The sequence below is a fragment of the Salvia hispanica genome, chromosome 1 (genome assembly GCF_029641045.1).
Source record: "Salvia hispanica isolate PSC_SH4W2 chromosome 1, Shi_PSC_v1, whole genome shotgun sequence".
In the NCBI taxonomy this organism is placed as follows: domain Eukaryota; kingdom Viridiplantae; phylum Streptophyta; class Magnoliopsida; order Lamiales; family Lamiaceae; genus Salvia; species Salvia hispanica.
The window spans coordinates 11,736,473-11,758,668 of record NC_142692.1 but is presented as its reverse complement, the minus strand read 5'-3'; the positions used below and the strand labels follow the sequence as shown (position 1 = coordinate 11,758,668).

Genomic DNA, 22,196 nt, shown 5'->3' with positions numbered 1-22,196 from the left:
AGTAATATAATGTTGAGTCGTTGAATCAACAGTCTACAGGTTTTAAGTTGATCAATAATTTATTTTGGTTTAAAAATAGAAAAGGTAAATTCAGATTATTTTTAGTACTCTAATGGCCTATGCATTGCTTTCATTATAATTTGCATGTCACTGATAAGTATGCAAACTATTGATTTTATGAGGATTATAATGAAATTTTTGCATAAGTACAAAGAAATTTTCATAAAAAAATATAATACATAGTAAATATCTTTGTCAAAATTCCATATTATGATAAGTGCTAACACAAATATAATGTTGTGGACTTATGGTTGGTGAAAAAAATCCAATGAAATGTATTTTCAAATTTTATAATGGTGCAAATGAGAGCCGTGAGCTTCCCTTAATTCTTGCAAGATATTATAATATACTAGTAGTAGCGTGATAGGATTTCATAAAATTCCATTACTGGATGAGTTATCACACCTATCAACATGGTCTTAATGTTAAGTTAATATTATGATTTAGTGTATGTTCGTAGTTAATACGTATTTGTAATGGTACAAATGACAATTGTCAACCAATCTTAATCACGACGAGCTAATATAATTTTGGATAGTTGATTCCCACACACGCACACGTATATAAAGTACTTCCACCGTTCCACATCAGGTGATTCGTATTCTTTTCTGAAATGTCCTACTACAAGTCTACAAATGAGTCAATTATCCTTTTAAGCAAAAATCTGTTAGAGTTTGTATACTAGAAATCACCTTTCGAGTGATTGAATATTGTTAAAACTTTTATTTTTTATTTTCCAAAGGAATAAACAGATTATTTTTGTCATAATGTTGTTATGTTTTATATTTAATAGATGTTTATTACATATTTAAATGTATTAGTAATTTAACAAAGTCTAAGTCTTTGTTTTAGTAGACCGGTTGTGGGCGTCGTTCACTTTGAGGTAACACGGTCAGTTCTGAACAAAGAAAAAGAAGAATTTCACAGCCTAGATAGGCTTAGACTACCTATCGTGAAAGGTTGCAATGTCAGTCCGATTATTTCTAAGTCTTACTGAAATAAGATGACGTTGGTGTGGTATAGCACTGAATTGGATCTAACAGTGAGACATGTCTTTATGCTATCTACTGAAGACGAGGTCTTGTAAATTATTGTTTCTTAATCAATGTACGTTAGAATTGAGCATACGGTATTGATTATGCACGACTTTGACTTACCAAATGGTGCGGATTTTTCGCAACCCAATAAACCTGGTATATTTGGTAGTGGTGATTAATATCTATCGGTGCTAGGATTGCTATTATGTTGAATCGTGCGCGACGTGAGTCTCATTTGATAACATCCTCAAGAGGAGCTTGAAATAAGGTTTTATTATTCGGAACCTAGCTAGTTGAAGTTTGATTACTCTATGAATAATAAATAAGAATTTCTTGCTGAGTCCACTCTTGGAATTAATAAGATATTAATTAATTAAGTCCATAGCAGACAATAATTAATTAATGGATGTTTCTATCTTGAGCGCGGGAAATTAATATCAAGCAATGGAAACCCCGAGTACTTATAATTTCGGATTTGGATGGGGAGTGCAATATTACTTATGTAGTGGCGGCTCGTAATATTCCAATTATAAGCTTATATTAAATTGGGTTTAATTTAATTAGTAAAAAGCTAATTGGAGGAGCCCATATAAAAAAACCTTCCATAGATCCCTGTCTGAGCCCAATATGTGACTTAATATAAATAGGAGAATAAAAGAGACAGAATAACTTGAATTTGAGCAAAAAATTTCGTCCCCTCTCTCCTATGAAGAGGACGAAAATTTCCTCTTCCTCTCCTCCGTGGGATAGGTTTTCCGGCTTCTTTATTTAAGTCATAGTACACTGGTGAGATCAGCTCACCCTGATATCAGTTTACAGTCCAGGAACCAGACAGAAGATCCGTGGTTTAGTACTGAAGATCTTCACGTGGAGAAGGCGCTAGCTATCTTCGATTCTTTGGAGAATCATCAAGGTAAAATAGCTAAACCGTAGAAAAGCATGTTTTAGGTTTTAATTAATTTAAAGCATGATTTATTTGAGTTATGAGCATGATACATGTGATAATTGCGCGAATAGAATTTGTCTAAATAATCTGCTAAATAGATCAGGATTATTATGTAATCGATTTATACGAGCGCTTCCGCTGCCAACCCCTTCAAAATCAACACTTTTATTCCTTCCATTACTTTATATTTGCCACCTAATCCACCAAACATCATTTTTTTCTTAAATTTTGTGGCCAAAATATCACCTTACTTAGGTAGGATGGATGGATTATATAATCACGTTCTATTTAAATTTGTTTATGTTTAACTTTTTATGTTGAATAGTATAAAATTAATAAGAGAATATGCAACATTTCCTAAAACGAAAAAAAAAATCGTTAATTATTCAAATTTGTAAATTTCATGGTAGGTCGTTAAGATCAACAATGTTTTGTGAATTGAATGTCATAAACTTTCTTCCAAATATTTATTTTGTCCCGGATGATGAAAATGAATTCCTTGATCACGTTTAGAGCATTCCCAATGGAGGTGGCGAATTCTCGGCGATAAATCGCCGGTTATCGCCGAATTATCGCCGGCCATTGTGGCGAAGTCGGCGATAATTCGGCGATAATGTTGCCGTTGCTTCGCCGAGTGGCGTTCTAACGCCGGATTATCGCCGAGCGATCGCCGGCCACTGTGGCGACGCTCGGCGATAATCGGCGATAATTAAAATTTTTTTTTTTTTTTTTTGAACCCAACGGCTATTTTACATTCCACCCCTATAAATATTTCCTCCACTTCCTCCATTCATCACCCACAATCTTCATTCTCTCCATTTTCAATCTCTTCTCCCAATCTTCAATTTTCATCAAAATTATGAGCTTTTGGAAGAAAAGTTCCCGATCGGGTAAGGATAAGGGTAAGGGGAAAGAGTCGAGTTCACAAATTCCCAACACGGATGAAGCAAACGAGCAGTGGATGCAGTCGTTGTTGGCGATGGGTTCTCCTCCCGGCCAACTTCCATACGGGGGTCCGTCTCCTTTGCAGACTCCTCCGGCGCGGAGACTTTCTCCGTACTTCAACTCTGCCGGCAGAATGCCCTTTCCAGCCGACGATGTGTATCGGCCCCAGTTCGACACCCCCGGATCAACCCCAGGCGACCAAGAATCTCAGGCCGCGACACTGAGCGCGGAGGACTTCGAGGTGGAAGAAACGCCCACCGAGCCGCCTTCTAGGAGCGGGAGGGGGAAGGCGCCGGCGTCGTCGGCTGCGACTGATACGGGTTCCGATGAGAGGCCGAAGCGGGTAAGGACTACTTACACTCTGCAAGAGTCCGAGCTGATAGCCGACTGCTGGGCGGACACGTCACAGGACGCGGAGCGCAGCAACTACCAGACTGAGATCATATTCTGGGAGCGGATTGCCGCGAAGTACAGGAGCCACAAGACTGCCTCAATGAAGGACCATGGCAGCGAGGCGATCCGTCGGCATTGGGAGCGCCTCATGAGGGACTGCGGGCACTTCAACGGTATTTATTCTAACTTGATGACTCACATGACGAGTGGCCAGAACGAGCACATGGTCCGAGATGAGGCCATCCGGATGTATAGTAGCCAGTACTTGTCGACGAAGGGCTTCAAGTATTGGAACATCTACGATAAGCTGAAGGATCTCCCCAAATTCCGGACGGGAATGCACGACGCGCTGCACGGGAAATCGGTGCGCTCGCGACTTAGCGTTTCGGAGAGCGAGGGGAGCGCGGCCCACATCGACTTGAGTGGGGATGGTCCGCACGAGCGCCCGGAGGGAGTGAAGAAGGCGAAGGGGAGGCGGAAGGGGAAGGGCGCAACGTCGGAAGTCGCGTCGGAATCCGTCATCGACTTAGAAAAAGCCACTTATTCGAGCAATGTCGCCAATCTGACCCAGATGTACACGCTGTACTTCACCGGCGGCGGGACCCCTGAAGAAAAGGCGGCCCTCTGGAAATGCATCCAACACCTGCAGAGTACGCTGGGGCTCGATCCCGACGCCCCTCCGGCCCCTCCGTCTTAGATTTTTTTTTTTTAAATCTTTGTTTATTTGCGTTTTTTATTTGTAGTTTTTTTTTTCTCGTTGTATTATATTTTCCAATGATTAATACAACGATGAATTGTTCATTATTAGTCTATTTATTAAATACATTTGTAGGGAAAATTAAATAATATAAAAAATAATGATGTAAAAATGAAATGTTGAGTTAGGGAGAAATAAGGGAGAAATAAGGGAGAAACCAATGTAGCACTTGGCTAAAAACTGGGGATAAATTTTGGTGCTGATGTGGCGCTGATGTGGCAGGAGTTAGGGAGAAATAAGGGAGTTTTTAGGGAACTCCATTGGGAGTGCTCTTAGTATCAATTTTCATCGTACTTGAGATCTATCATCCAAATAGTACTTCTAGTTTTTAACGAAATTGACTCATATCATAAAATATAATGCTCGTATAACGTTTAAATTTTGAAAAAAATAAAATACTGAATTAGAGATTATAATTAGTATTTTCTTTTTTTAAAAATAAATTTTATAAATTGTCTAACTGTTTGAATCATCTTGATTTCCATTTTACAACAGTATATTTTTGAATTCAAAGACCACGTGCTAATTTATGGATTAGTCAAATCTTTTTAAAATTGAATCATCTTAGATTTCCATATTAGTACTACTTCCGTCCCCTAAATTTTGATATATTTTGACTTGACACGGGTTTTAAGAAATGTAATGAAAAGTGAGTTAAAAAAGTTTATGGAAGTTTAAAGTATTAGTTTTATAATAAAATGTGAGTAGGAATGAATTAGTAGAATATGAGGTTCACTACCAAAAATGGTAAAAGTGAAGTGCGTCAAATTTTCAGGGACGGAACGAAATGATAAACTGTGTCAAAATTTAGGGGACGAAGATAGTAGAGTTTTATAATATTCACAAACTATTAAATCTATTTTTTACAGTTTATTACGTTGAATTGAACTTAATACTCACAATTTATTAAATCTAATTTATATTGTCACAGGCATTATTTGAAACTATATTATTGCTTGATCTGTCTTCTTCGACAATAATAGGAGTATGCAAGTGCTGATCCAACTCTTTTCACCTGATTGATTGATCGCTCTCTTCCACCTTCTTCGTAAAGTCTCCAGGTCAATGTTTTACGCACTACACAAGTGAAGTGAGTGTTTGAGGTTTGAAACCAGGTCCTACAAAGCAGGAAGAACGCCCCATAAGTATCTGGAGAATCCAGCTGATCTCCGATTTCATTGATTCGTCTGCAAATCCAATCAAATGGGGTGTTCTCGGGGACTAAAAGCTGCAATCTTTCTTGGAGCTACGTTACTGATTTTCACGGAATCAGTGGTGGGTCGTTTCGTGGTGGAGAAGAACAGCCTGAGGGTGATGTCGCCAGATAGCATAAAGGGCACTCATGATACCACAATATGGTGGAAGCATGGCTGGAACGGTGGTGTATCCCAAGGATAATCAGAAAGGATGCAATAAATTTGATGATTTTGGGATTTCTTTCAAGGCTAAAGCTGGAGCGATGCCTAATTTTGTTCTCCTCGATCGTGGAGGTACGCTCCTTTCTTCACCTTAATGTTAAGGTGTCCAACTAGTCAAAGAGGGCTTTCACGATGATGACGACGAGGCCTAATTTGATGCTATTGTTTGTGTAAACTTTTACCTCTTTTGTATCTTACTTGCTCTCTAACTTTGCTTTGAATCCGATATTTCTTTTGGGTCACGTGAGAGAGTTTCTGTTTATGGGATGCTTTTTTTATGTTTGGACTCTTAGTTATTGCCAATACCACTAGTTTTGGACTGAGTCCATTCGTTTTATTCCATTGATTTTTATATCTATCTGATTTTGACAGTTCTTATCTTAGGATGGTTATTTAGGTAGTTGACAGATAATGTTCTTGTTTTGATTTCTAGGACGTCTTTGGAATTTTATTTGTACATTGTTTGGTTGGTGGGCTAAAAGCGTCATTTTCTCATCAATTTTCTGGGATGCTTCCATGCTTTGTTTAAGACTCAATTCGACTGTATTAATTATCCGTCGTGTCCGCTGCAGATTGTATTTTTTGCTTTAAAGGTTTGGAATGCCCAAAATGCTGGTGCTGCGGCAGTTTTAGTGGCTGATTACATTGATGAAGCATTGATCACAATGGACTCGCCTGAAGAAAGTTCTAAAGCTGAAAAATATATGACAAACATAACAATTCCATCTGCATTGATCGACAAAAGTTTTGGCGAAAAATTGAAGGAGGCGATCAATAAAGGTGGCATGGTAAATGTGAATCTTGATTGGAGAGAAGCTGTTCCCCATCCCGATGATCGGGTTGAATATGAACTGTGGACTAATAGCAACGGTGAGTGTGGATTCAAATGTGATATGCTGATGGAGTTTGTGAAGGATTTTAAGGGTGCAGCTCAGATTCTCGAGAAGTCTGGTTATACTCAATTCACGCCACATTATATCACATGGTATTGCCCTCAGGCATTTACCATTAGCAAGCAGTGCAGGTCTCAATGCATAAACCATGGAAGATATTGTGCTCCAGACCCTGAGCAAGATTTCAGCACAGGTTACGAGGGAAAAGACGTTGTCATTGAAAACTTGAGGCAGCTATGTGTGTTCAAAGTAGCCAATGAAACTAAAAAACCTTGGATGTGGTGGGATTATGTTACAGATTTCCAAATTAGATGTCCCATGAAGGAGAAGAAATACAATAAGGAATGTGCTGACGGTGTCGTCAAATCTTGAGGTGGTTATTGATGTCTTTCTTATTAACACACATGTCTTTGTTGTGGTAATCATCTACTAATATTGCTTGCATATCAGGGCTTGATCTGAAAAAAATTGAAAAATGCATGGGCAATCCAGATGCTGATTCGGACAATCCGGTTCTGAAGGAAGAGCAGGATGCTCAGGTAAGTATTATGAAATTTCGAAATAGTTTTAAAGTGAAACATTAGTTTTTTTTGCACCACCTTTTTTTGTTCTAAGATGACTGTAAATAACATTTCTGAGAAAAACAAGTCCTGCAGGTCGGCAAAGGCTCACGCGGTGATGTGACCATATTGCCTACTCTCGTGGTGAATAATCGACAATATAGGGGTATGTCCAGTGTTTAATATGTTACCCCTCAAATTATAGTTATCTAATATGTCTGCTGCACAGGAAAATTGGAAAAGGGTGCTGTATTGAAGGCTTTATGTGCTGGTTTTGAGGAAACTACGGAGCCAGCTGTTTGTTTAAGTGGTGGTAAGATAATTTGAGAATAAATAGTACTCCACTACCATAACAAATGACATCAGTTATATCTACAACTGACTTGGATTTATTGCTCTGCAAACTGCAGAAGTTGAAACAAACGAGTGCTTGGATAACAATGGAGGCTGTTGGCAAGACAAGTCAACTAATATTACCGCTTGCATGGTGCTTGGCCATAGATTTCTGATCTTTGCAGTGGTTGCTAATTTCTACTAACATCTATATATTCTACGCACATCCAGGACACATTTAGAGGAAGAGTGTGTGAATGCCCAGTAGTTAATGGCGTGCAGTTTAAAGGAGATGGCTATAACTCTTGCGTTGGTATGTACACTGGAACAAGCATATTCACTATATTTTTGTTGTAATAATGTTCCTAGACACATAAAATTGTTGCTTGAAAGTCAAAATATTCTAACAATAGATGAGAGTACTAAACATGTATGAAGTTTTTTCTTATGCAGTCTTCATGACTGCATCTTAGAAATATGCACAAGCATCCTTTGCTTTCTTGGCATCTAGTTTTTGTGCCATGCATTTAAAGAAAGATCGCACCAACTTTGTGAGACTTCAAATTTTTTTTGTGAAGTGCTGGTCATAATGAATCATGTGTTGGCATGGTTGTGACTTGTATGAAGAGATCTGGGTTGTGGCTATTCACATTTTGTTTTAAACTTATCTGTCTCGTGGTGCATTTTTATCATCATGAACTGCAGTAAGCAAGTGAACATGTACGGCATCCATAATATAATATTTTGGCAACCTCACCAACAAGTGTTTCTTTCAACCTTCAGTAGCATGTTATGCTAATAGGCTTTAATGTTGTAATTCTTGTAAATGCTTATGATGGATCAAGTTTTAGCCACTAACATGATAGGTGAAAAGGTAAGGTTTTATCTCATGATCAATATCTAAATCAGCTTAGAACTGTATGCTAATTTAAATCACAACTCATGATGGTGCTTTTTGTGTGAAATTTTACACTCTAGTCTTGAAGGCACATATTTCTCTTCTAGATGTTCACGCCATCTTTTAAATTACATTAATGCGCTAATGCAAAAATAGAGCAATCAGGTCTCTATTTTTCCGAACCATAGGTCTTGCTTGTAAAATTGTATTTGTGAGACCACTCCGCATCTAGTTTTATCTGCTAGAATTAAGCGAGCAAGCTCTTGTTTTCATCCACAAATATCTCAGGCTGTTTGGAGATGATGGTCTAGTTATCATTATTTTTTTTCCATATGCAGCAAGCGGACCTGGGCGCTGCAAAATCAGCAACGGTGCGCGAGACCAAAAATGGGATCACTTTCTCTGCTTGTGTGGTTGGTTTCTTTTGATGTTTTGTTATTATTTCCAAAATCAAAAATATTTGGCCAGATAGAAACTTTTTTGGTGTTCGTGTTTAACAGGATAGTGCGGATGGGAAATGCACTTGCCCACTTGGATTTAAAGGTGATGGTGTCAAAAACTGTGAAGGTAAGAGACCTGAGCTTTTGATGTATTCTGGATAAATTTCTACCTGTGTCATTGTCTGTGTCTGTCCTGGTTATGTCCTCTCTTCCATGACTGAATAACTCCACTGCACTTAGTTTTGTTATAAAATATTATAAAATTAAATACTAGCACTTCACTGGTAAGCGGCCTGTATGTGACTTCAACTAAGATAAATTGCAATTTAATGTCTTCTCAGATCTAACTTCATCACATATTTTGGTTGAGTTGTACTCCTAAATTTGTTCATTTGCTTCCAAATGCTTTGGTCCACATGATCATACTGGTAACTGGGGAATATGATGCTCTTCAGGAACACAAACATTTGACCTCTACAATATTTCTGTATAGTTGAATGAGAACTGAGATTTGTTTTTGAAAAAAACCATACAGTGAGCTCTAGCATTAAGATTAGTAAAATAATGTTGTTCACATTCATGATTCATCTGTTGGTATGTTAGGTCTTGCTTGGATCTGAAAATGAATATGTAATATGGCTGAAAAAATACACCCACTGAAAAATTTACAACTGATGCTAACAAACACGACTACTGCAAGACCTTAGTTTCTCAGCCCTTCTTGTTGCGTTTACTATTCAAGGTTTAATCAATAAGTCAATTAATGAAAGATGCTAGTTGCAAAGTAGTAACACATTATACAACATTCATAGGTTGTTTCACTCACAACATTGATGCCTCTGCAATTCCTTTTTTCTATCATTTTAAGAATGCATAGAGTTCGATGTCATCTACCGAGAGGTTGAGCATGATTATTGGCCAAATTGCAAATTGAAATTTGTGGATGTGAGGCTAAAGATCATCACTTCAATATTACTATCTGCAGTTTTCTTGAAAAAAATATGTCCTTCCCTGATTTCTTTTCTGCATACAGATGTTGATTAATGTAGCGAAAAAAAGGCATGTCAGTGCCCTGAATGCAGTTGCAAGAATACATGGGGCAATTATGAGTGCTCATGTAGTGCAGACCTGTTGTACATCAGGGACCATGATACCTGCATAAGTCAGTTCATGTTCATTCTTTTTGCTGAATCACTGGTTCACTTTGATTCTTCCATTTTTATTCTGATATGCTTCTTGTGCAGGTAAGAGGGCTACCGAGGTCAGGTCTGCCTGGACTGCTGTTTGGGTCATTTTTCTCGGATTGGCTATGGCTACCTGTGGAGCATATCTGCTGTACAGATATAGGTTGAGGGTATGTATTCTAAACATCTAGTATGTCATGATTTAACCTTGTTTCATATCATTCATGGATCCACGATATTACTCAGTGAGAACATGTTGTTTCCTAGTTAGGCTACTTTAAAGTCTCTTAGCATGAATGTTTCTCAGCCGTATATGGACTCGGAGATACGGGCTATAATGGCACAATACATGCCCCTAGACAGCCAAAACGGAGTCGTAAATCATGTAAACGAAGAACATGCTTGAAGATGGCAAATATGTGTTGGCATGCAAGGGTGATGTAGGGGGCTCTAACGAGGTTGTGAAGATAAGAGTTAAATATATTAGTAAAACTTTGTTGGGTCAATGAAATCGACCCTCAAATGTATTTGAAAGGTGATAGGTTTTAACTGTGTACTCCCTCCGTTCCATAGTAATGGAGGCGTTTTTTTTCGTCACGTAGATTAAGAAAAATTGTGTTAGGTGAGTTTAAGTAAAGAGAGAATAATGTAGAAAATGAAAAAAGTAGGTAAGAGAGAGTAAAGTAGGTGTGGAAAAATGTGTTGACTTTTACTAAAAAGAGAAATGACTCTATTACTATGGAACGTACCAAAATGACAAAATGACTCTATTACTATGGAACGGACTACGGAGGGAGTACATTTTAGCAGATAGCAGTTTGCGTAGAATAGATAATGCATCAAAATGCCGATTGCCTTTTTCTTGATGTAAGGAGAGATACCCTTGTTATCACAAAAGTGAATTTTGTATTAATTAAATGTGGTGAAAAACTAGGGTGTTTTATGGAACTTTTATAAATGATTTTTTTGAGGGTATGTAAATGGAGATTTAGGATGAATGATGATTGAAACAATTATTTGAATGCGTTAAGAATGCTGATATTTCGACTCTAGTCAAATAGTATTGGTTATTGTGATTACTTATTACTAGCTAGCTGAAAATTTATAATTAATTTCTTATTAGTATTTAGTATATCAAACATTAAAAACTAGAGCGTTTGATTGCTAAAACAATGCCTTGAGACACTCTCCCTCCAACAAAAGAAATACACAGAAACTCTTATGATTTGAATATTACTCATCCTTCATGGCTTATTCCATGAGAATAGTGAACTTTATATAAGAGAACCTAAAAAATAATGGTTTATCAGTCCTCATCAATGAGAAGATGTTGTCTTTGCCTCGGTTATATTTTAGTGTACATGTATTCCAAAAAATAAAATAAAATAAAATCAAGAATCCATTGCAGAAATGGCTTCCATTAGGTCTATGATGTGGTATTTATTCACAGAAAAGCTCTTTGTCATCATCATCTGCAATCTGCATCATGATTGTGGTTTTGGAGAGGGAATCTTCAAGTCAAGTCCTAAATCCATTCCATTGTAGGCAATAGGAGAATACATCCATAGATCATCTGAGCTCAATAGCTGCATATATCAACAATACAAATGGTGCTCAGTGTCAAGATTGGCTAATCCCAAAACCAAAACATTAATTAACCAATACTAGTATTTTTTTTACCTTAATCTGCAGCTGCAAGAATTTGACATATTGGACAGCCTCTTCAAGCATTGTACTAATATCAACCTGTGATAACAAAGGTTGTCTACTTAGGAACATGTATAAATCATCAAACATCATTCAATGCAGTCAATTCTTTTCTGAGCTATGCTCACCTTAGTTCCATTTGGCACTAAGTTCTGCAGGATTCTCAATCTCTCATTGATTCTCTCTCTTCTTTTCTATAAGATTGTGTAAAAGAGTGAGAAACAACAAATGGTCAAAAAGATGAAAATGGTGGTCATGCAAAGATTGAAATTTACCCTTGCATATAAGCTCTGTGGATCAGTAGCCGATCCCCTACTCGCTCTAGCCTTTCCCTTCATGTCCTGAGCTCCACTTCTCCTCGAGCTCGAGCTCGACTTGGAAGCATTTGATTCGTCCTCTGAGCAGCAGCCACTCGATGAGCTCTGTCTGTGAAGCACCAGATTAGTGCTAGTAGTATTGTTGGTGTCATTTTCATCTTCAGCCTTAGCACATTTCTTGAGCCTCTTGTTTCTTTGACACTGCATTGCAATTACAAGATATTAATTCACTGCAAGAAATTAAAAGAGAGAGAGAAAGAGACCTAGTTAGTTTACTTACTCCTGTAGGGATTTGAGGCCTTTTCTTGGATATATGATGAGAATGGGTGGTGATATGTGATGATTCTTGAAGAACTTCTCCGGGCAGTTTGTCCTCTGAGCTTCCGTCGTTTAGGAAGCAATCGCCTTCCAAAACACTGTTCTTGGCATCAAGCACAGAGTAGTCCATTGCCATCAAAGAGGTGTTGTTGCTCACATAAGGGTAACTCAAAGTGATGCTGTTATTATTTCCAAGTGAAAAGGAAAAGATGGTGGTGGCATTGGTGTCCTTGGCAGCAAAATCTCCGTCATTTGCAGCCCAGAAAGCAGCACTCGGGACAGAGCAGTTCCCGAGCAGCTGCGCCATGAAGTCCGCCTCGTCTGAGCAGATCCCGCTAAAGCTAGAGTTCCATTCCCCTTCACAGATTGCTCCCACAGTTTCCATATATACTCAATCAGAATTAAGCCTTGTGTCTTTTGTTTTCTTGCTATAGAAAATGAATCAAGGCGACATATTTATACTCTTAGCTAAGTGGAGTATTTTCTACTAATTAAAATTAGACAGCTAAGAGAAGACTTAGTTCAAAATTGAGACAACTTGATAAACAGATTTAACCAATATCATAAACCAATCATTTGAGCAATTATGATTAACTGACATCAGATCTTTGAGTTTAGATTTGGTAAGTAGAGAGGGAATGGCATCTGGACAACGTGGGTGTCGTTTTCGAAGCATTAAATTAATGCCTAAATAAGTGGAATGACAGTTAACGATCGTGGGAGTATATCTTGAACTACCAAACAGGACATAATATCTTCCAGCTTGGCTATTGTCGGATGCCTCTTTCTAATCCAAAAAAAAAAGTGTCCCTAACATAAATTCCTCAACTCTGCATTTCGGATGCGGAGAGAGAGAGAGAGAGAGAAAGAGTACCTTTTTTTAAAAATTATTAGAGGCGTACGCTTCAAACACGCGTAAATGGGTATAATATATGCTTATAATGGATACCACATTAGGTCAAGATTACATAATAGTTCAACAGCTAGGCAAATTAATATTAACGAAGGAAGAAGATTATTCAAATTAAGAATTTGTGAAATAAGTAAGATATGTAGCTCAGTGGGCAGTAGCTCTATAACAGTACTGTGATACATGGATTTGCATAATGCATTGATTTGTCGGAGCCACATTGGATCATGGTCGTAACTATTAGTAAATTACATCTCTTGTAAAGATTGTAACAATTAAATCTAAACAGACTGGCCTGAGCTGGAAAATTAGAGGTAGAGATACATTTATATTTTTTTTGTTTATTTCTATTACTGCTACAGGGGAGAAATTCATTAAGACGTTGAAAAATAAAAGTACTTAGTTCATTTGACTAATGTACAATAAAATATTTTCATCAACGTTCAAATGACAGGAGAGCGAGATCTTTTTCATTTTTCACTATTTTCTTCTCTGGTAAGCATCTTAGAAAACTATAGATATATGATCATGTATGTATGTTCAAATTTTAAATATTCAATAAGATAATCGCCTACAAAATCACGAAGTTTTTATTGAATTCTTATTTGTTCCACAATTTTTAAAAGTTGAATGATAAATCAGAAATTTTAAAAAATTCTTAATTGTCCTATAATAACTTCTTAATTTTATTGAATGCAAGTTCCATGCTTAATTGGTGCACCATGCACACATGGTTGAAATTATTTAACTTTGATTTCACAAGAAAATAGAGTTTCCTAAATAGAGTATTTGCTTTTCTAATTAATTAAAATAAGAAGATGAAAAGTTAATGACAAACCAAAATGAGCATATTTTGTGATTTTATAAGCAATTAACTTATACTACTATTAAATAGGAGTATATAAATAAATTAATTAGCGATATTAAATCATTTGTGGAGGGGCCAAAGCCCTCCTAAGATTCATCCGATTTTCTGTCAAACGCGCGTCCAGTCGCCATCAACAATATAACCTCTTTAAAATAGGTGCTAAGACCATTTTTTATTAAATAATTACACTAAAATATTTAACATAGTATTTAATTTTGAATAATCTATCCTCCCACCAAAACTGTTATTGTATTATTCTAAAATTATGAAGCTTTTTCAAGAAAAAGAATATCATGCATTTTGCTTTTAAAATATATAGAACTTTTTCAGAGGGAAATAAATTGAAAGTTTTTTTTGACAAGTAGTTAAAAGGAAAAGGAAAAGAAAAAACTCATTGTTTGAACATTTCATCTTATTCCATCTTAGATCACATATTATTGGGAAAATAATACTACTCCATTGCATCTTGTTTTGTATTGTTCATTTGTTCATTTATTTCAAAATAGCTTACTAGCACGATGGCAATTATTTGGGAGTAATAATGCAATACTATAGATGGAAATATTTTAGAACGTTAGATTTTGGTTTTCATATAAATATGTTAAGGAAAACCTGAGTGAGATTTGAATAATGATATTATTGATTGTTGAAGATTCTAGATTGAGTGCAGTGTGCACGTTCGAGTTTGGTGCATAGCATTCAGTATCAAAGTTTTGAGAGACCCAATGTTTATTACAAAAGGTTAATATATGCAGGAAAACAAGTGTTCCTTTACAACGTTAAGACTTATTACCATTATCAAGGTGAAATGCTTCTACTAGTAAAACTGCATTTAGTATTTACACAATAAAGTAATTTAGATTTGAACCTTTAATTAATTTTTTCAGTCAGAGGATAGTCGGGAGCATGAAGTCATGTAGACCTTTGTTCATATTCAGCTCGTTGTTTCAAGTAGGCCGGTGCGGTTTGGTTTATCCATCTCGTGCATTGAGGGTGCCTTCTCCTTTGCTTGTGATCGTGGTTTGCTCTTGGCTCCGGGTTTTTTTTTTCTTGCTCTAGTAGATGCTTCTCGCGCGGTGTTTCTCTATTTGTTTGTTGTTGTTAGCTTTAAATGATATCTTAATCTAGACTCTTATCTGTTCTCTGTTGTTCTTTTAGTTTTATCATGGAGATCTTATTTTAACAACATTGTACTACAGATTTTTTTGTTGTACTGTATCTGTCAGAACTATTGTCGATCGTCTTTTTGATCTTGTTTACCTCTTCGATGGTTAAACATGTTTTGCCATACTCATAAAATTTAGGGTCCTCCAAATTAAATTTACGATGTAGTTATATTAAATTTACGATGTAGTTTTCTCTGCATTATTCTCTACTTACTTTACCATTTCTTCACTTTAACTATTTATTATCATTTTTATAAAACTAGTGCAGAAACAGAAGTGTGACTTCTAATGGAAGACGGAGGGAGTAATTGACAAGCAAGAATTTTTTTGTCAGTAATCTTCATCAACCCTCTTTTCTTAAGAATTGTCCTTAAGAGATTTGTATGATTCCATTTAAAATGCCATATATGTGGCAAATTAAACGATCACTAGAGATAGTACCAAATTTTGTAGTAGCATTTTATTTTTGTTTAGGTTTCTCTCTCTTTGACATTCGGACACGCTTCAAATCTTTTCACCTCATAATTTACTACAGCTACAGTAAGTATTCTCAGTCTACTCTAAGAACCCGAAATTGAATGCACGATAAAAATGAAAGCGGCATAATTTCTCTGTGTTCATCACTTGAGAGGAGTCTTTGATTCTTTTGTCAGCATTTTAAAGGCTTTGATACTACCTCGGTGAATATACGAGTATTTAAAAATAACATGAGTTTTAATACAGTATTGATAAAGTAAAAGAGACGGAGCAAAAAGAATTAAAACAGTGTAGTGCTATTATTCTGGAAAATAAAGCTCACTTCGTTAGAGATTAAAACTCCAACAGTTGCACCTCTCTCGCCAAAACTGAAAATTGCTTTATGTCCATCAATTCCTTTGCCTTTTACATCATGTCTGCCGCTTAATTTGTTGTTGGTGGTGGAGAAAAATCACTAAAAGTACAAACAATATGATTAATCGCTCAATACTGCTTTGGCTGCACAATAATTTTTTGGGTGGAAACGAGGAAGAAGGCAATACATCTCAGCTAGAACAGAGAGGGGGTTATGGACAAGTATCGAATATTGCTAAGACCAAAAAAAAAAAAAAAATACACGTTGAAGATTTTGTGTTGTCTGCTAAAAACAAAAAAATTAATAGAGGTTTGTCCATCGGCTGTTTTAACCGTATCACTCACTCCGATCCTAGGTTGATCATTGTGGCTCATCATCACCCAATTCTTCACCCAGACCGCGTGCAATTCTGTAATATAGAATACCCATTGTTGCCATGCAAGCCCTACAAAACAAGAAAAAAGATCTGGTAAATAAATCATGCTCATCACCGAAGCAATCAAGATACCATAAAATTTGAGTCGAAAAACCTAATCACCTAAAATTTGATAGCAATCTGCCAATCACTTATTGACTAGGTACCAAACTACCATTCCTAGAAAAAGCTCAACCACATGTGTGAAGTAAAATATGCAAAGAATAATAGATAGTACATTTTTCCACATAATTTTCAGAACCAAAAGAAACAACTACAGGTAATGATATCTTACATGATGGCTATAATTAAGAGCAACTTCCTTGGGTCCATTCGTGAAGTCTTGTGGTGCCTTGCACGGCGTTCTGAGGCATCATCCCCATGAGACGTATCTTTCTTTGGTGGTGCAGTTACTGGTAGAGTCGGCAATGCACTAGACCAGAAAGGCAGCAATGACCTGAGGAACTTGTGGCGAAATGAACCTACATTTCATAATTCAACACGCCTGGTTTAGCAGGGTGCAATACAGAATATCATAAGCCACACCTGGCAGAAACTAACCTGAGTATAAATTCAAGGATAAAAATTATATCATCAAATTTATCAAACATGGGCAGTCAATCTCGAGGTGAGGTGAAAACTAGGCTTTATGTAAAAGTCAGAGAACCTAAGCAAACTTTCTTATTGTTTCATTTCACTGAACCTGATTAAAACCCTTGATTTACGAATTGTAGTAATCCATGTCCGAAAGCCCCGGGGTACAAAAAATCATAGTAACCAAACCAGGTAGCATGCTTAATTGTGGCTTCCAGTTCTAGTTATACTAGAATGAAACTGAAAAAATTAACATAAAAATAACTGTTCGTAAAGGCACAAGGAAGGTTATGCATGGCTTCATTTGTGAAAGCAGGACACTGGAGATTGAGGTTGACAACGAAGGTATTGATAAGCACTGAGAATGTTTTGCAGCCGGTCTCTGGGGCTGGTCCGAGTTGCAAGGATGAGCAGGTTGTGCATGGCCTTAGGGCTGGCAGAAGGATCTCCTATTTAGTTATTTCCCATTCTATTGCTTCGTATTTTAGTCGAATATCTTAGCGCATTAAATAGCTTTGAAGTTAGGGCTTGTTTAGTCCCCAGCGAACGCATCATTTGTTTTTTCTTAATAAACAACAAGACACCTTTCACCTATTGTTGAGGTTACAAACAAACATCTTCAGTTCTGCAGGACAGAATCAAGGGTTCGCACCACTGCACCTAAGGTGTATCGATACATATGCACGTTTACAAGGATAAGAGCCAAAATTATCAGTAGCCTCGTTCAAGCCTTTCAGATTTGGGCCACACTACAATATGATTCATTAAATCCAGTAGATCAAGAAAACCCTAGAGCCTGGATTACAAAACTGACCATCAAAAAGTGCAGGAGTTCACTTGGATTTCCATGTAGTCAGATCAATGATACTGAAAAAAGACAACTTTAACACACCTCTTCGAGAGTACTTTTTCGTATTTGCATCTTCATCGTCGGCGTAGTATGGAACCTCAGAGTTTTGTCTATCCGCTTGCATAGCACTCTTTCGAGTGGTTGCACCAGGCTGGGGCAGAAAAATGTATGAGAAACCATAAACCAGCACTGATGCAAACCAAGCAAGCCATGTAACTGAAGAGCGTAAGCTACAAAAGAATTGAGATATAAAAATTTCTTACACCAGTAGGACTTGTGTTTTTCATAAAATCAGGCTCATGAATGGGTAAAGATGACGTCCCAGAGTTATATCCATCTATCTCCAAAATATCCAAATTTGCAGGTCTTGCAGAAGAAGCTGCAGTTTTATCAACTGTACCAGAGGTGTGTACCAAGGGTTCGGAAGCAAATGCAGGTGGAGGACTACGGGATTCTGGTCCCTGCAACGGTACTGGGTGATTCCCAAAGACATTCTTCTCCAAACCAGTCTGCAAAAGCATCATGTGTATATTAGATCTGAGAAGATCATGCATTGAAAAAGAAGAATGAAAATTCCTAACTGATTTATATGCACAAAGTTCAGTAAAACCCATATGCAAAAGAAAATTTACAAGAAAGAAGAGAACATGTACATAGAAAATTGAACCAAAATGTAAATAACTAGTAATTAAATTGTCAACGAAAAGACTCATAATTTCACAAAGTAAAAGAGGCTGCAAAAAAGAGTTTTGCAACCCATTGCTGTGTCACACAATGCAGCACAAAAGATCAGAGCATAAAGTGTCAACTAATCCAAGAAGCACTTAGTGACACATGAGCTTTTCTTATTAAAAAAATACATCATCTATATCCAAAATGCGATCAATAGAATCCATGACTCATGGCTTTTGTCAAGGGAGACAGACATTGTCAAAGTGGAAAAAAAACTTCTCAAAAACAGATAGTTTTAGCAGTTTACAGATAAATAATTATGCACCAAACCGAACAGAACAATGATAATACAACCTGCATAATTGCTTCTTTCAACTTTGAATGGAGACGTGATCCTGAATCTTTCACACTTTTCGGAGACCATATCTGCAAAAATAAATAGAGCATTAATCAAGGAACCGTAACATGGTATAACGAGAGATGATTGCTAACAATCTAAGGGGTGATCACTAAGTTCAGGAACACACATCCACCAGAAATAATCATAGCTAGCATAGAAAAACCTGAGATTCCAACATAAATCCAGTAATATGAAATACTTCATCCAAGGTTTTTATAGTGGGATGTGCTAAATATATGGTCATGATCAGATGTTGGTAGAGAAATCTTAACTTAATAGGTCCCAGAACAATAGGCTCTTTGATTCCTGTTTCCCAACAGATCTTATGGTAAAAGTTTAATAATAAAAAAAAAAAACTCTTACTATACTACTTATTTAATACTCCACTAGGATTTCTAAACTCAACATTCTCATCCTTGAAACTTAAACCTCCCAATCCCTGGCGAATATATCGTTATTGTTGCCAATTTTTGTTACACCGTACCATTGTCCACAGAAAAGCAAAAGGCAAGGATTTCCATGAGCAGAACATACCGGCGTGGAGCAGGCTGGGCAGACATATCCAGCAGGAGCTGTTTGCGGAGGAAAGCTTTTAACATGCGACACTAAACAATTTGAATGTATTACATCTGCATATTTCAAGCATTGAGTTAGGGATTCATAAGTCGCCACAACAATTTTCTCTTCAGATTAATCTGAATACGGATATACACAAGCATGAAGACATACGCAAACAGCCCAATCGAGCAGTTTGAGGGTCTGTCCCTTCTGCAAGCTCATTTTGACAATGGCAGCATTTAGGAGGCCAATCATACTCCCCATCAATTACCCACTCTGAATATGTACGCACCTAAATGCAATAACATAATTGTTCAACAGCTATACAGGCCACACTTGTTCAAGAATGAAGAATTGATATAATCATACCACACAGATTTGGTGTTCCGGAAAGCATATACATTCCCCACAGACCGGCACTTTGTGGACGAAGCAATACAATTTAGTCGCCTAAAATCAAAGAGATCATATTCATCAGCTATCCACAATACAATCAGCCTTTTCTATATCGCACAAAAATAATGGTTGTACTCAATTCCACCGCCAATCACTAAATCAGTAACGGAAAAAAGGCACCACTAAGCTATACTGGATCGCAAACCACAATCTAAATTAAAAATCAAACGATCTCCAGTTTCGGGGGTGGCGAGCATGATCGGATCTAAAACTACCACAGATTGCAAATTGGAATATACGAAGAATTCAATCAATTACATATAACGTAAACCAGTGATTCATCCCACATACCTTGCGGCATTTGCAGACGACCATTCTGGGTAGTGCAGCTGTGAAACGGATACAAAACCAGATCGAAATTGAGATTACAGGGTTTAAGCGAAAATTATGTTGTGAAATTGCAGTGACAGTATTAGCAAGGTTATGAAATGAAATTCAGTGCTTCGCCGTGTCGGAGAATTCTTGATTTATTTTGGTTAGGAATCGTCGACGACACTCAATTAATTTACTTCCCATTACGTATTTATTTTTTTATTTTTCGCTTTTATGCTTAAATACTTTAATTCATTTTCCTAAAAATTTCAATAAATAATCACATTAAAGTAGGCTTCAACATTTGATTTGATTTTATAATATTCAACAAGAGATTACGCATTTTTATAACAGAAATTTTAATACAGAAAATTTTCCCCTCTTTTGTCAATATAGGATTGGAAACTACGGCTGACAATTTTTGGCACGACACGAACCCACACGAAATTAATAGGTATGTGTCAAAGCTTATTGGATTCGTGTCCTTATCATGTCGACATGATAACGACACGAAAATTTTGTGTCGTGTTCGTGTTACACGTTGAGATATAATCTAATGGAGCACTTAGTATTAGTATAGTGTCGTGTTCGTGTTACAAGTTAACAAATAATATTAATATAGTGTTGTTTTATGTCGATATTTTTTCAAATAGAGTTTGAATTAACTATATTGTATTTAAAAAAACTAATGTAACATAACTTGAATGAAGTAAATTTTATAACAAAACATTAGATACCTATAGCATTCTAAACATTTAAACAATAAGTAAGAAATCAAATTTTCATTATTGTTAACAAAGCATCCTAAAATGATTTATGTCAATATTTTTTCAAATAGAGTTTGAATTAACTATATTGTATTTATAAAAACTAATGTAGCGTAAATTGAATGAAGTAAATTTTATAACAAAACATTAGATACCTATAGCATTCTAAACATTTAAACAATTAGTAAGAAATCAAATTTTCATTATTGTTAACAAAGCATCCTAAAATATGTACATAAGTGCTTATATTTAGAGTGTCTCCAATGGCGGACGTCGCGGTAGGACGTCGCCGACGTCCGATCGGACGTCTGCCGTAGTGAAGAAGAAGGGCGCCCACGCCTGTCGGATGAGCTCGGACGTCCGACCTATGGGCGGGCGGATGTCCGCCACAGTGGCAAGGTCGGACGTCCGGATTTTTTTTTTTTTTTATATATATATATATTTTAAAACTTTATAAATAGGGCTTGTTGAATTTTCGCGTATTCCTCGTCGACATTTTAATTCCGTAAATAAAAAAGTCCGTAAATTGAATAATTGCGGGAAGTCCTAGTGGATGTCCTAGTGGGAAGTCCTAGTGCATGGGAAGTCCTAGTGATGTGGCAGTAAATGGAAAGTCCTAGTGATGACGTGACAGAAAGTTTTTGTGGGAAGTCCTAGTGGAAGTCCTAGTGGGAGGGGCGCCACCGGAGACGCTCTAATGAATATGTCTAATAGGGTGATTTCTGATTGACTAATCGATCAACTTAGTCGGAGATGCAGTGGAATGACAACCAAACAAAGAATAATTTCACACACTTTAAAATTGTACGTCAAGTGACAGAGAATAATTGTACGATGAAATTGTACGTCAAGTGAGACACACTTTGGAGGCAAAGACAGAGAATAATTTCACACATACGATATCGTTTCTCTTCAAATTTTAGGACATTAGTAATAAACAATTAATCTTGTTAGCTAATTTTTAAATTTATAAAAAAAATCAAAATAAATTTGAAATTCTAATATTTTTCAAAATTAAGGTTTATGCCCTCATACCTTAACTCTTCATAATTTGCCACCACCGTCTTCGATAACCCCGACCACCGTTTTCGACTTAGTCGGTTGCAACATTCGTTGATCGGATGCTATTGGAATTACCAATTATGAGAATAGAAGGCATTGCTTGCTGGCATCCATTGATTGAAGGTTGT

General features: G+C 36.7%; 2 protein-coding genes and 1 pseudogene across 3 annotated transcripts; 1 reads left to right on the top strand and 2 right to left on the bottom strand.

Annotated features, from left to right (window-relative positions):
- The first annotated feature begins 5,087 nt into the window (after nucleotides 1-5,087).
- Nucleotides 5,088-10,812, top strand: LOC148933248 (vacuolar-sorting receptor 3-like; annotated as a pseudogene). The gene is made up of 12 exons (XR_016134524.1): nucleotides 5,088-5,628; nucleotides 6,129-6,822; nucleotides 6,900-6,988; nucleotides 7,106-7,175; nucleotides 7,239-7,322; nucleotides 7,420-7,496; nucleotides 7,574-7,655; nucleotides 8,579-8,653; nucleotides 8,741-8,807; nucleotides 9,714-9,842; nucleotides 9,925-10,034; nucleotides 10,172-10,812. The product of XR_016134524.1 is annotated as a vacuolar-sorting receptor 3-like (transcript).
- Nucleotides 10,813-11,031: 219 nt separating this feature from the next.
- LOC125216837 (uncharacterized) lies at nucleotides 11,032-12,833 on the bottom strand. Its single transcript, XM_048118614.2, has 5 exons — nucleotides 12,169-12,833; nucleotides 11,847-12,089; nucleotides 11,700-11,765; nucleotides 11,545-11,610; nucleotides 11,032-11,450 (listed from the first exon to the last, which is right to left on the bottom strand). Exons 1-5 carry the CDS (start codon nucleotides 12,589-12,591, stop codon nucleotides 11,349-11,351), a joined length of 900 nt encoding a protein of 299 aa, XP_047974571.1. The 5' UTR covers nucleotides 12,592-12,833; the 3' UTR covers nucleotides 11,032-11,348.
- A 3,245-nt stretch (nucleotides 12,834-16,078) lies between these two features.
- Nucleotides 16,079-20,427, bottom strand: LOC125211787 (uncharacterized). The gene is made up of 9 exons (XM_048111721.2): nucleotides 20,219-20,427; nucleotides 19,841-19,921; nucleotides 19,643-19,763; nucleotides 19,448-19,542; nucleotides 18,868-18,939; nucleotides 18,105-18,350; nucleotides 17,884-17,992; nucleotides 16,693-16,879; nucleotides 16,079-16,427 (listed from the first exon to the last, which is right to left on the bottom strand). Exons 1-9 carry the CDS (start codon nucleotides 20,240-20,242, stop codon nucleotides 16,343-16,345), a joined length of 1,020 nt encoding a protein of 339 aa, XP_047967678.1. The 5' UTR covers nucleotides 20,243-20,427; the 3' UTR covers nucleotides 16,079-16,342.
- Nucleotides 20,428-22,196: the final 1,769 nt, after the last annotated feature.